Source organism: Temnothorax americanus, unplaced genomic scaffold (genome assembly GCF_048541705.1).
Source record: "Temnothorax americanus isolate GAGA-0224 unplaced genomic scaffold, ASM4854170v1 Scaffold120, whole genome shotgun sequence".
NCBI classification, from domain to species: domain Eukaryota; kingdom Metazoa; phylum Arthropoda; class Insecta; order Hymenoptera; family Formicidae; genus Temnothorax; species Temnothorax americanus.
Genome location: NW_027509254.1, coordinates 270,455 through 284,528, shown reverse-complemented (window position 1 = coordinate 284,528; position 14,074 = coordinate 270,455). Strand labels below are relative to the sequence as shown.

Below are 14,074 nucleotides of genomic sequence, written 5' to 3'. Positions count from 1 at the left end.
CGTCCCACTACTCCCTCCGATGAAGCCATCGAACCTCCTTAACAAAATTAAGAAAAAAAAGAATAGAAAGATTAACAATATGAAGTAGTCAATTGATGCGCGTTTTGATGATACTTTCTTTAGATTACTTGTTATTGATTTTCTTTGATAATTAATTCATTGTTATGTATGCCAGGTAATATTAACAACTTCGATAATCGAAAAATATAATTAAAGATAAAATTGTTAATATTGTTAAAATTGCAAAAAGCAATTTTTTAAGTGAGAAACAGTAAATATTTACATTAACTAAAGATTAATTTGTTAACATTTTAATTTATAACCATATTCTGCTAAAACAATTGTTAATGACTAAATATTGAAATAATCGTTGTTTCCATTAGTCCAAACAATAAAATAAATAGTGATCTTAAACAGAATTGTGTGATTACATTTTCATATAAAATATTTTACATAAAATAATACATTTATGCTATTTATGAGACATATGCGAAAATTAATTAAATTAAAAAAATAACTAAATTAACAAAATTTAATTAAAATTATATTTTTGATAAAAATTAAATTTTTTAATTAAAAAAATTAAATTTTTAATTAAAAAATATATGAAAAGTACAGGGAAAAACGATCAATGTCCGTCCGGAGTAATTTTGAGGAAAAAGCAATTTTAAGTTTTAAGACATCAAATATTTTAGGAAGTTATTGAAAAAATTAGTACAAAATTTAGTAAATATCGGAACGCAGCCTTTGTGTTTACTTAGTGTTATGTTGGACTCTACAATGGTTCTTCCTCACAAGTGCATGAATTATGATCGTTTTTTTCCCCACATGGTATATTTTTCGGCATTATTTCCAATAAATTGTAACAGTTCTTGATCAAAACAAAGAAGAATTATGAAGGTTCTCTTGAAAATTGAAAATGCCACAAGAAAGCATGATCAATTTCGACAAAAAGTAAACTTTGATCGTTTTTCTCCTGTATCCTTTATATATATATTCATTTATATACTATATGGTTCCATACATATTCATTTAAACAAAATTAATTTTTCTTCTTTGAGCAGCATTTTTCCCAATTTTATCCAATTAATCTTATTCAGTTGTTATCTTTATCCTCATAATTTTACTTATTTTATATAAGTATTTTATATAAATTATATATAATTATTTTATATAAAATAATTTTAATCACAAAGCAAAATATAAAAAAAATCTACTGTTAAATCGATCTCTTTTGTACAATAAATTAACATGTGGCTTGCATACTGTAATTATCGACATAACTTTACCTTCCAAACATCATACGTAATATTCTAGCGTAATTTAATATTTAACTTTGCGGTCTTCTCTATTCGTTAACGGAGCTTCAAGCTATATAATAGTCTTCAGGCAATTTTTCGTCTAAGACTACGCGTTAAAATTCGGAGTGGGGAATGGTATTTATGACGGAAATATTTAAAAGATGTTCTTCCCAGTCATTCGCATATCGAGCTGCAATGCGTACGGTTGAATGAGCGTTACACGATTGTACCTACTTTCGCGAGTGAACCAGAATTCGTAGTATGTTAATAACTCACGGAAACACCATTACGTTTACGCCTTTATGTCCGCGCGCCCGTTCCCGGCCGTGTATATCGGCATTATTCGAATTTTGCGCTGCCGACGAGCTCGACGATCGTATACGCGCAATACTCAAGAGCCTATCATACATACATGCATAATGGCGATTGCATCGCGCCCGTCCAATGTGTATAATAGAGTGCCAATATCGTGCGGAGTACGGAATTTCACGGGAACAAAAATGTCAGGCATTTGACGCCGGCTCCGGATCCGGTCTCGTTGTTGCAAAATCAGGAGCTTGTGTCGCACCCTCGTCACATTCGCGTCTCGCGCAAGTCGGTCCGGCCGATTTTCGATCGGGTGTTTTTCGGAAGATATATTCGTATTTAAATCGGAAGACCGACCCACATTTGTAAGATATATAATATTCCACCCCGCTGCCTTCCTCGATATATTTTAAAGTTATTATACCGCAAAATTATACATTTCAAATACCTCTGTCTTACAATTAGATTAGAAAAGAACATTAATACATTCCCTAAAACCCTTTTCTTAGCTGACAGTATTGGAAAATTCGTAATATACAGGGTGTTCTAAAATTTGCGCATGTGGACTACAAGACGTGATTTTCTATGGTAAAAGAAACAACTTTTTCCCTTTAGCAAAATTACGTGCGACAAATAATAAGAGAGCAGGTTAAAGTTAACGAATGAGCGCTCTCGTCTGTGTGGCACTTAAGGCGAGCACGCACTTTTCAGTCACTCGTATCCAGTTCTTGACCTTTTTTCTGTATTGTATTGCCTAAAATATAATAAAAGTTAATAAACCTATTGCTTATATTCTTACGTAATAAATAAATAAAAGAATTATCTGATTCCATGTAGCACCATCTGCATGAAAATAAAGAAAAATGTAAATAGTAATATATGCTTTGTGTACTGAGCGTTTTATTATTCTAAATATTGCACAATTACTTGTAGTTAAATATTATCACTAAACTTAACCAATTGCTTACTAGAACGCTCAGTGCACAAAGCACATTATTATTTATTTACTTATTTTTTTATTTTCAGACGGTACTACGGAATCAGACAATTTTTTTATTTATTTATTACGTAAGGAATAAAAACAATCTTATTTTGTTAACTTTTATTATATTTTAAGCAATACAATATAGAAAGAAGTCAAAGAAGTCACTATAGATATACGAATGACTGAAGAGCGCGCTTGTTACATGCAACTTTGCTAAAGGAAAAAGTTGTTCTTTTTAGCGATAGGGAATCACATCTTGTACTCCACATACGCGAATTTTGGGACACCTTGTATAATCAATTCCGAGCAATTATGTTAGGTCTTTTTAGAGTAATCCGGTATTTTAAGATCTAAAAGTAAGATTTACGAAAGAAAGTCATTTAATTATTGTAATCTACAATTAAGTGTGAGTTTCCCAAAGAGAGAAACTCCAATTTTAACAAATCTTATCGTACATTCAGGCAAACTCACTATAGTATTTAGAAATTTTCAGCTACCGTAAAAAAAAAACAGTTTATGTTACAACGCTTAATTCTCAGTTACATCTCTCAAAATATTCACGCAAAATGTTGAAAAATATTTTGCCTAAAAAAAGGATCTTAAAGTAATTTTTTTTTCACAACACCTCCACGGAAAAAATTCGACTTTCCATGCTTGTAGAAAGGGGCGAAAGCGGCCAATTTCACGCCAGGGCGGCATAGCGGGTGGAAAGTAACCACTTTCCTCCTTAAGGAGGAAAGTAACCACTTTCCGCCCTCTAGGGAGGAAAGTAAGCCCTGGCTTGAAATTGACCACTCTCGCCTCTCTCTAGGCATGGAAGTCGAACTTTCCGTAAAGATATTGTGAAAAATATTATGTGCACCTCGGGGCGAAAGCTTTTTCAGACTCGTGTGATTTGCCGCCCGAACTGAAGGCGAGGGCGGCAAACTTCACACTCATCTGAAAAACGCTACTTTCGCCCCTTGGTGCACAATATACTATTCCCTTTTGTTTCTTTCTTTAGTAGGAGAAAATTTCTAAATCCTATCAAACGTTCATTAATAGATCGGTTGGGGGATTTTTTCGGCCTCCGCGGTTCAAGTCGCGCGGAGCGCCGACGTGGCGACGGGCACGGATATTGCCCGTCGCGTCGACCGGGTGCGGTATACCTATGCGTTACCTGAGAGCACGCGTGCTGTGTCGGATGCTGCGTGTACGCGGAGTTTGCGGACGCGCACACGCCGGTGCCGGGAACCTTGAGCTGCTCCTTGTAGTCGGGCTGGTACGGCAGCAGCATGCGTATCTTGCCCCAGCGATTGAAGAACAGGGCTATCGCGCCCGCCCAGACTATCAGCACTAACACTACTATGCCCACTTCGACGCCGCGGATCTGCGAACCAAGCAGTCGCGTCCTCTTGATTATCAGCTTCGAGTCAGCTCGTGGGTCAGGATGTAAAGGCTAGCAATGGGATTAAGTATCTTACAAGTAGGTCCGAACTCTACGCTAATTTGTTGGCGTTGTTTCGAACTCTCTGATGTTATTATTTCGAAAAGCAGGAGTATTACTTCCAAGTGGACTCAAACCTTGATTAAATATGTTCGAATCTTTTATGAGTTATACTTTCTTACATTTTGCTTTTACGTTTCTTTGAATCAAAATGTTTGTATAAAGCAATAATTGTTAAAATATCTGTACCTCAGAAGTAAAGAATCGTATCTCCAGTTTTTGTCAAAACAAAGTTAATTTACTTTTTCTAATATACCAAGAACTTAAATTGTAAAATAATAAAAAGTTTTATGCCTATTATTACTAGTTCCTAAGATACTAATGTTTAAAAAAAATTGCATTAGAAATTTTCATAGAAATTATAGACTTTAAATCTTGTTTTCTCTAAATTTATTATTATGGAGATATATACAATATTCTTTACTATTTTGGGCTGTAAAAAGAGTGAGGCAGGGATGTCCAATTAGCGCGACATTATTTGATATATATATTTCAGACATAGAAGAAAAGATGAAGAAAAATCCTGGTAAAGTGAAGATCGGAAAGGAAAAGATATAGTCGCTAGAATATGTGGATGATATAGTAGGTACTCTTGTGTTGTATATATAGAAAATAATAAAGATATAATAAATATAATGATGAAGGTGTTCTACAGGTATATAAAAAGAAAGAAACTAGAGCTAAGTACAGAAAAATAAAAAATAATTGTATTCAAGAAGGGAAGCGGCAAAGAGAGAAAGAGAGAATGGTGGGGAGATAGGAGAATTGAAGAGACAAAAGAAATCAATTACTTAAGGTATAAAATATGCAGAAACAATAATGACGAGATGCACATAAAAGATAGAACAAGGAAAGGAAAAATTGCGATGGCATGGATATGGAGTTATAGAGAAAGGAAGGAGGTAAAGGTAGTTCAAGAGAGATACATAAGGTGGATTCTAGGTTTACGAAGATCTACCCCGGAGTATGTGGTGAGAGAAGAAATGAAAAGAGCGAAGATAAGAATTGTAGCGGGATGCAGAGCGGCAAAATATGAAGAGAAGATGAGAAATGATAACGGAAATGTAATTCTAAAAGAATGCTGGAAGGAAAGAAAACAGGAAGAAAGCAGAGAAGATATACAAAATTGGTTGACAGAAAGTAAAGAGAGAAGAGAGTACATACAGAGATGCGACATGAGCGAGGAAGAACTGATAAGGATAGGAGATAAAGGTATTGATTGCATGGTGTCAAGAGACAGAGAAGTATATAGATATCCAGGAGAGAGCGGAAAAAATTGAAAACTCAAAAGCGTGTAAGGATTATAAAAATATCAAAATAAGATGACTGCCTAGATATATCAAAGATGGGGTCAGAAAAGTGAAGAAAAAGATAAGCTTAATAGCGAGAATGAGGTGTGGAAATAGACAAGAGGGAATATGCATTGAATGAATGAAGAATGGAGAAAATGTAGACTATGCGGGAAAGAAAACAAAGATATGCGACATGTAAGTATGAGATGTGAAAAAGTGGAGAGTTGGAAAAGAAGTATGGCTGAGAGAGAGAATGAATGAATGACCTTTATTAGCTTTCTCAGCTATTTTTACATACTACATATTTATACATACAACAGAACGTACTCTTTTAGCACACGTTTGAACATTTTTAGTTCTTCGCATCTTTTAATTTCGGCTGGCAGTGCGTTATACATTTTTACTCTTTCATAGAAAATACTTTTTTGCGCATTTTTCGTCCTACGAAACACTATTGCTATATCGCCGGTTTGTCTGGTTTGCCTATCAGTGTTCTTTCCCACTAATTCTAGACGGTCTTTTAATTGTTCCGGTAACATGTTGTTCACCGCTTTAAAGATAAATGTACACACATTATAATATAGCCTCTGTCTTATGGACATAAACTGCAGCGCTTGCAGCATATGCTCCACTTTGGTATATCTATTGCATTGCAGTATGACTCTCATAGCTCGATTTTGCGCTTTTTGCAGCCTGGTTAGCTCCGTTTCACTCATGTCAATTAGTAACGTTGCACAATACTCAAAATAAGGAGCTATGATTGTCTTATATATCGTGCATCTGGTATAAGCCGATATATAACTACCTATTCTATTAAGAAAACTCGTTTTTTTTCCTATTTTTTTTAGCATATAATCACAGTGATCTTTAAATCTAAGCCTATCGTCAATCATTATACCTAGGTATTTCATCATTTCGACACGCTCTATCTCAGTTCCATCTAAGCATGTCAACATAATATTACTTCTTCGCTCTTTTCTTACACTTCTAATTATCATATATTTCGTTTTCCCTGCATTCATTTTTAACTTATTTATATTCATCCACTTTTCTCTCTCTCTCTCTCTCTCTCTCTCTCTCTCTCTCTCTCTCTCTCTCTCTCTCTACTATAACAAACATCGAATTCATTTTCCTTTCTAGTTCTGCGCTACTTTCTCCTTCTACATATATTAAAGTATCATCGGCAAACATTTTTATCTTACACTCTTCTGGACAGACTTTGATTATATCATTTATGTAAAGTATAAATAACAAAGGTCCCAATACAGATCCCTGTGGAACTCCATATTCCGTTGCCATTAATTTTGACCATTTATTATTAAATCTCACCTTCTGAGTTCTATTCGTTAGATATGAATTAAACCATTCAAGAACTTTACCTCTGATTCCATATTGATATAATTTTCCTAGTAATCTTTCCCTATCTACTGTTTCAAACGCTCGCTTCAGATCCATGAAAATTACCCCCACCATTCTCCCTTCACTAACTATCAGTTTCCATTCGTCTATAACAGTTTGTATCGCTGTTTCACATGAATAGTGTTTTCTAAAGCCGATTGATGTTCAGTTATAATACTATTATTTTCTAAATATAATTCAATTTGCTCTTTTACTACTAATTCTAGCACTTTCTCAAATATAGGTAACACATTAATAGGCCTAAATTCACTCGCCTTCTTGGCTTTATCTACTTTTGGAATCGGTATTATTGTAGACGTTTTCCAACTTTCTGGACAGCAACCATCTCTCAGAGAGTTATTTATTATATCAACAAATTCCTCTTTTATTACGCAAAACGTTACTTTTAATATATCGCTAGTTATTCCCTCTTCCGTACCTTTCTTTTGTGGCAGTCCCTTAACAATTTTCTCTAGCTGTTCTATCGTGATATTCTCAAAATTTTCCATAGTTTCCATATTTTCTATAGCATAAATAATTCTTTTACCTGTGTAGGCTTATCCTCGATTATAGATTTTATTATACTATTAATACTCTGTATATAATATAAGTTAAATTTATCCGCTATATTGCACCTTGTTGTACTATAATCTATGTTATCTAATATTTCAAAATCTATATCTTCTATTTCTTTTGCATATACTGGCTCGCCTCTAATAATTTCTTTTAAAGTTTTCCACATAGTCGTAGGATTTTCCTTATTAATATCTATCATATTTTCATTATATTCTTTCTTTTTGAGAGAGAGAGAGAGAGAGAGAGAGAGAGAGAGAGAGAGAGAGAGAGAGAGAGAGAGAAGAATCAGCCAGACTTATCGTGGAGAGGGAGATATTCGGAGCCTCTCTCTCTCTCTCGCTCTCTAGCTCGTAGCTCTCTCGTCTTCTCTCTCTTCTCTATCTCTCTATTTCTCTCTCTCTCTCTTCTTCTATCGTCTCTCTCGGCTCTCAGCTCTTATCCTCTCTATCGCTCTAGATCTCGCTCTCTCTAGAGAGAGAAGAATCTAATCAAATTGAATCGTTATTTTACTTACAACAAAACAAACGCTCTGGGATACATCCCCTAAAGCGTAGAAACATACGTATGTACAGAAAGTAGACGTAGTGTAATAATATATAACACAGATATGACTGTAGTCGCAAAAACAAAAAAGAAAAGATTGATAACGATATTCTCTCGATAATCTCTGTATGTCCAAACGGGCTCGTTGGTCGATTCGCCCAGACACGATCTCTTCACTCTCAGTGCTCAGGATGTCGTCGCGGCTCGTGAAATAAGATACTCTCGGGTAGTTTAATAATAGGCTTTAATAATCTGATCAATTACACAGGGGGTTCTCGCTATCGTACGCTTACGCTCGGTATCTTGGCCTCAGCCCTACGCTCAACCGTCTCGCTCGAGCTCCCGTGACTCACTGCCCACCCTCGCAACTCCTCTCTCTCGCTCTCACTCACACCATCACGCTCGCTCGCTCATTGGCTCTCGCCATTACGCTCTCTTATTGGCCACTGCCAACGTACGCTCTGCTCTCTGTCTCTCTCACTCAGTACTCGCTCGTTATCAAGATATAAAAGTAAAATAAAATAAGAGAAAATTAAAAATAGGGAAAGAAAAAAACAACATTAAGCGCACAATCGGTATCAACCGTGGGTTCGTCCAGACATTGCAAGTAGGTGATGGTTGTACAGTTTTGATTTGAAGACCGGTAAAGAAGACGCATTGCGTATGTCCGGAGGTATGCCGTTCCACAGTTCCGCGGCAGAGCTACAGAAGGAACGCTTGTAGAACTCTGTGCGACACTGCGGAAGGATCAAGGTACCGAGCGGAGCCCTTATTTCACGCGTGACTCTGTCATGTTTGAACACGAAGTTTGAAAAAATGACCTCGGGTTTTTTCTTCGCTAGCACCGAAAAAGTTAGGCTCCCCACGAAGTACAAGCGTCGGAAACTGATCTTAAGCCAACCAAGTCTGTCGAAGTAAGGCGTTATATGTTCGTTCCACTTGGCCTGGAAAATAAAATCTCTGCAAGCGAAGATTTTGTTCGCCCGTGATGTTAGTTAGGATCGTGCAGCCGTAGTCAAGTATAGGTACAATCAGGGCCGAGATCAGCATGATGCGAAGAGGAAGCGGTAGGAGATGCTTGCAAAGCTTCAGTTGATACAACGCCGAGTTAACTCTCGTTATTGTTTTCGAGATCTGCCTTTCCCACGACAGCGAACAGGTTAATGTAACACCCAGATATTCAACTGAGTCCGAAAAAGGTATTATGGAGTCATTTACATAGATGGATGGTAACGCGTCACTCTCCAGACTACTAATATAACGCAGCGTCCCCACAATAATCGCTTGCGTTTTCTTAGGATTAATTTTAAGCCCATTTTCAGTAGCCCACTGCACAACTCTCTTTATGTCCTCGTTTATCCTAGCAATCGCATCGGCAAGAAAGCCAGGCTGGAATGCAAATAAATTACAAGATCGTCCGCATAAAATTGATATTTACAGTGTTTTAATATCCCGCTGAAGTCGAGTAGGTATAATAAGAAGAAAAGGGGCCCCAGCACAGAGCCCTGGGGTACCCCTCGGTGAACAGGTCGGTCGGAGGACATTCCAGAAGGATCACGAACAGCCTGCCCTCTACCCGTCAAATAAGAGCAGAGCCATTTTAACGTTGAGTTTGCGAAGCCCAACCTCCTGAGCTTTTTAATTAGGCGATGAGGACAAACATTGTCGAAGGCCTTGGAAAAATCAAATAGTACCGCGATGGTGACTTTTCTCTTATTAGCGGCCAGTCTTGTATCATCCAGAATCCTAATCAAAGCTGTCTGTGTAGAGAAGTCCTTCCTATAGGCGGACTGAAAAAGATCCAGGATATCATTCTCCTCAAGAAAATTCGTGATCTGGTCGGCCACTATGCGCTCCAGGGCCTTAGAGACAGCACATAGTATTGATATTGGCCTGTAATCATGCAGTTCACAAGGGTGATTCATCTTCGGAATAGGGCAGATAACAGCTGATCTCCACACACTAGGATAGACACCATAAGAGAGACAGTAGTTGAAGATGTGGGTCAATGCAAGAAGGATGCAGGGTAATGCTCTGACGATTAAACTCCGAGGGAGCTCATCTCTCCCGGTAGCCTCCGAATTACTCCTCTGCAAAGCCCTAACTATCTCCCCTGGTTCGATGTTATTCCAATAAAACTTTTGGTCACTGTATGCCACCTCTCCCAAGTCGAAGACGATGCTCTCTTCTGGATCAGAGTCCTTCGCGTGACCCGTAAAATAAGCATTCAATTCCTCAGGAGTGAAAACCAGTCTATCGTGCTGCGCTTTAGATCTCAAAAAGCCAAAGTGCTTGAGTTTTTTCCACAAGATGTTGGGCTCCTTGGCATCGTGAAAAGTTTTATGGAAATATTCCGTCTTTGCCCTTCGTACCTCGAGCTGAACCAAATTTCTGAGTCGCCTATAAGTATCGTAATTTGATTCCGTTTTATTCCGTCTCCAGACTCTTCTCGTCCTGTCCCTGTCCCTCATCAATTTCCTTAAATCCGGCGTGAGCCACGGCGCAGGAAGATGTTTAGGGCATATAACGCAATAAAGCGCGTGTTTATTGTAACAAGTCCTAAGGAAGTCGTTGAGGATCCTCACTTTAACGTCAATATCCGGGGTTAGGTACAGTTCATCCCAGTTCTGCGAACCCAGCTCCGCAAGGAAGACTCATCAACCTTCTCGAGATTCAGAGATATCAAGTCCGACCTAATCTCCTCTCTGGACATATTGCACGAAACTCCACGGATCAACATTCTGGGATTGACTTTACGCTCCTGCTCCAGTCTAAGGCCCACCCTCTCGAGGTCGATGGAGTTCTTGATTTTAAGCAGGTCGACTGAATGTGCCTCGATACGCACCCCGTTATTCTTGACAGACGAGATACGGTTGACTTTAAGATTGTACTCAGATGGCTTAATAACTTTTTGAAGGGCAACTCTCGTTTCCTTCGACGATTTGTACCTCGCGGGGGAACCCTCCACGGGAGTGACTATGAAACTCGTAGTCCTCGGCACCTCGATTGAGGAGCCGCGCGCAACCCTCAGCCTCGACCGCTCGGAGGCAGCAACCGCCGCATAAGAGGGCGAAGGAGGAGAGAGAAAAAGAGAGAGAGAGAGAGAGAGAGAGAGAGAGAGAGAGAGAGAGAGAGAGAGAGATTGATTGATTGATTGATTGAGCTTTATTAACCTTCTCGGCTATTTTTTACATAAAATATCGTTAAATTAATTCCTCTACATGAGGTACAATATATTCTCTTAACCTACGTTTGAAAGGTTCAATTCTTTCGCATTGCTTAATTTTTATCGGCAAGGCGTTATACTGTTCAAACCTTCATAAAATATACTTTTCTGTGCGCTTCTCGTCCTGCGATATTAAATTCTAATATTCTCAGTCTGCCTCGTTTGCCGTCCACTCACATCTCCTACTATTTCTATCCTATTACTTAAATGTTTTGGCATTATGCCTCTTACTATCTTAAAAATAAAAATACATACATTGTACATTAGCCTCTGTCTTACATTCATAAACATAAGGGTTTGCAGCATCAATTCTACCTTTGTATATCGCGAGCATTGCAGTATGACTCTCATGGCACGGTTTTGTGCCATTTGCAGTCGATTCAGTTGCGTCTCACCCATGCCTATTAACATCGTTGCGCAATATTCAAAGTGAGGCGCTATGATAGACTTATACACAGTACATCGAGTGTACGCCGATATATCATTTCCTATTCTATTCAGAAAACTCACTTTTTTATTTATTTTCTTTAACATATAATCACAGTGATTCTCCCAACGGAGTTTACTATCGATCATTACACCCAGATGTTTCGCTATCTCGACACGCTCAATTATAGTTCCATCCAAACTTTTTACTATTATGTCTGTTTTTATTTCTTTCCTTATACTTCTAACTATCATATATTTGGTCTTATCTGCATTCATTTTTAACATATTCACATTCATCCATTCTTCAAGTATATCGAGCACCATATTTAGTTTTATTTCTAATTCCTCACAACTTTCTCCTGTTACACTTGCGGTCGTGTCATCTGCAAATAATCTAAATATACTTCCCTCCGGACAGACTTTAACTATATCATTTATATATAAAATAAACCATAGAAGTTCTAATACTGATCCCTGTGGCACGCCATATACTGTCTCAATTATTTTAAAACATATATCATTGAATCTAACTTGTTGCTTTCTATTACTTAAATACGATATTATCCATTCCAGTACCAATCCTATTATTTCATACTGATATAATTTTTCCACTAATCTTACCCTATCTATTGTCTCAAACGCTCTCCTAAGATCCAGGAATAACACCCCCACCATTTTTTTCTCCTCAATTATCAACTTCCATTCCTCGATAAAACTTTAAGTTGCTGTCTCACACGACTGCTGTTTCCTAAATCCCGATTGGTATTCGGTTATTATTTCATTATTGTCTTCTAGAAATTTTCTAACTGTTTTTTTACAACTAACTCTAATACTTTTTCATATATCGATAACATATTGATCGGTCTATACTCGCTCGCTTTTTTTGGTTTGTTTACTTTTGGTATCGGTATTATCGTGGATGTTTTCCATCCTTCTGGAAATTTACCTGTCCTAAGCAAATCATTTATTACCCCTACAAACTCATCTTTTATCACAGGTAGCACCATTTTCAGTATATCACTATTTATCTCTTCCTCTGTTCCGTTCTTTCGTGGTAGTTCCCTAACAATTTGTTCCAGATCACATGCACTAATTGGCTCAAAATTTTCCATAATTCCCTTATTCTCGATTACATAAATAGGTCTCCTACCTGTGCCTTCTATCACCTTAATTATTACTAATAGATTGCACAATGTTGCTAATACTTTTTACATAATATATATTAAATTTATCAGCTATATTGCATTCTTCTATGTCTTCTAATATTTCAAAATCTACATTATCGATGTTCTCTGAACCCCTTTGCTCACCTTTAATTAATTCTTTCAAAGTTTTCCACATTTTTGTAGGATCACTCCTATTATTATCTATCATATTCTCATAATATTCTTTCTTTTTTGCCCTAATAAGTTTAACTACTGCATTTTTTTCATTCTTGAAAAATCCCCAGTCCTGTTTTTTACCTGAGCTTATTGCTCTACTGTGAGCCTCATCCCTTCTATCTGCTGCCATTCTAATTTCATCTGAATACCATATTTTTCCTTCCCATATTTTCGGAATCTTAAACTTTTTCTTAGGTGCTACAGTATCCATTACACTTACTATACTATTGACAAATCTCTCCGCCCTTATACTTATATCTAGCCCTTGATCTTGCTCAGTTCTTTCTTCCATTATTCTAAGAAATTCATCTACATTAAATTTACTATAATCTTTGACTCTAAATTCTTTATATTTATTTCTCTTTTTATTCATATTAGATTTTACTTTTAGCCATGCATGGTCCGTTATTTTCGGTTTCTCATTCACTTGTACCTTTATTTTTTTATTCGAAAAAATTAAGTCTATTTCGACAATTAAATAATTGTTCGACTATCTTTTGTAACTCTCGTTGGACAATCAACGTATTGCCTCATCCCTAGGTTTTGCATTACCGTTAATAATTTCTTTGTGTAAAATGAATCTACCATTATATCTATATTAAAGTCCCCTAGCACTATACAGTCATACTTTATTATTAGATCTTCAACCGTATCTTCCAAAAATCTCACAAAATCGCCATTTGACGCACTCGGCGAATGATACACTACTGCTATCATACCTTTATACAAATTCTCTCTTATTTCTACCACCACGCACCAACAATTTGACACTATCTTTTTCTTATCAACTATTTTAAATTTAATATCATCCTTAACATATATATATATATATATATATATATATATATATATATATATATATATAGTACTCCTCCTGTGTTTCTATTTTCAGCATCACATTTAACTATACTATACCCCGGTACATTGACTTCACTATCCTCAATTTCTACAGTCAATCTAGTCTCGGATAACGCTAGAATCGCAGGATTCACCATCTTCATAATCTGATGTTGAATTTCATCCTTATGCGCCAAGAAGCTTTGCGCATTTGTATATCAGAGTAATTCCGCTTCTCCCTGTAGTTGCTATCAGTACAAAATTACCTTTTTCAAAAAAGGTAAAAAAGGGCGCCAAGTACACGCGTGGTTGT

General features: G+C 36.8%; 1 protein-coding gene across 10 annotated transcripts in view; it reads right to left on the bottom strand.

The window, feature by feature from the left end:
• Positions 1-14,074, bottom strand: part of LOC143893518 (uncharacterized) — a 77,443-nt gene that overhangs the window by 39,061 nt on the left and 24,308 nt on the right. For 7 of the 10 annotated variants that reach the window (XM_077399003.1, XM_077399002.1, XM_077399009.1 and 4 more), the window contains exon 7: positions 3,752-4,030. The exons of 1 other annotated variant lie outside the window; for it this stretch is intronic. In XM_077399003.1, coding sequence (XP_077255129.1) covers positions 3,752-4,030 — 279 coding nt within the window. The remainder of the gene's footprint in view (positions 1-3,751; positions 4,031-14,074) is intronic. 2 more of the 10 variants (XM_077399008.1, XM_077399010.1) reach the window with 1 other exon arrangement.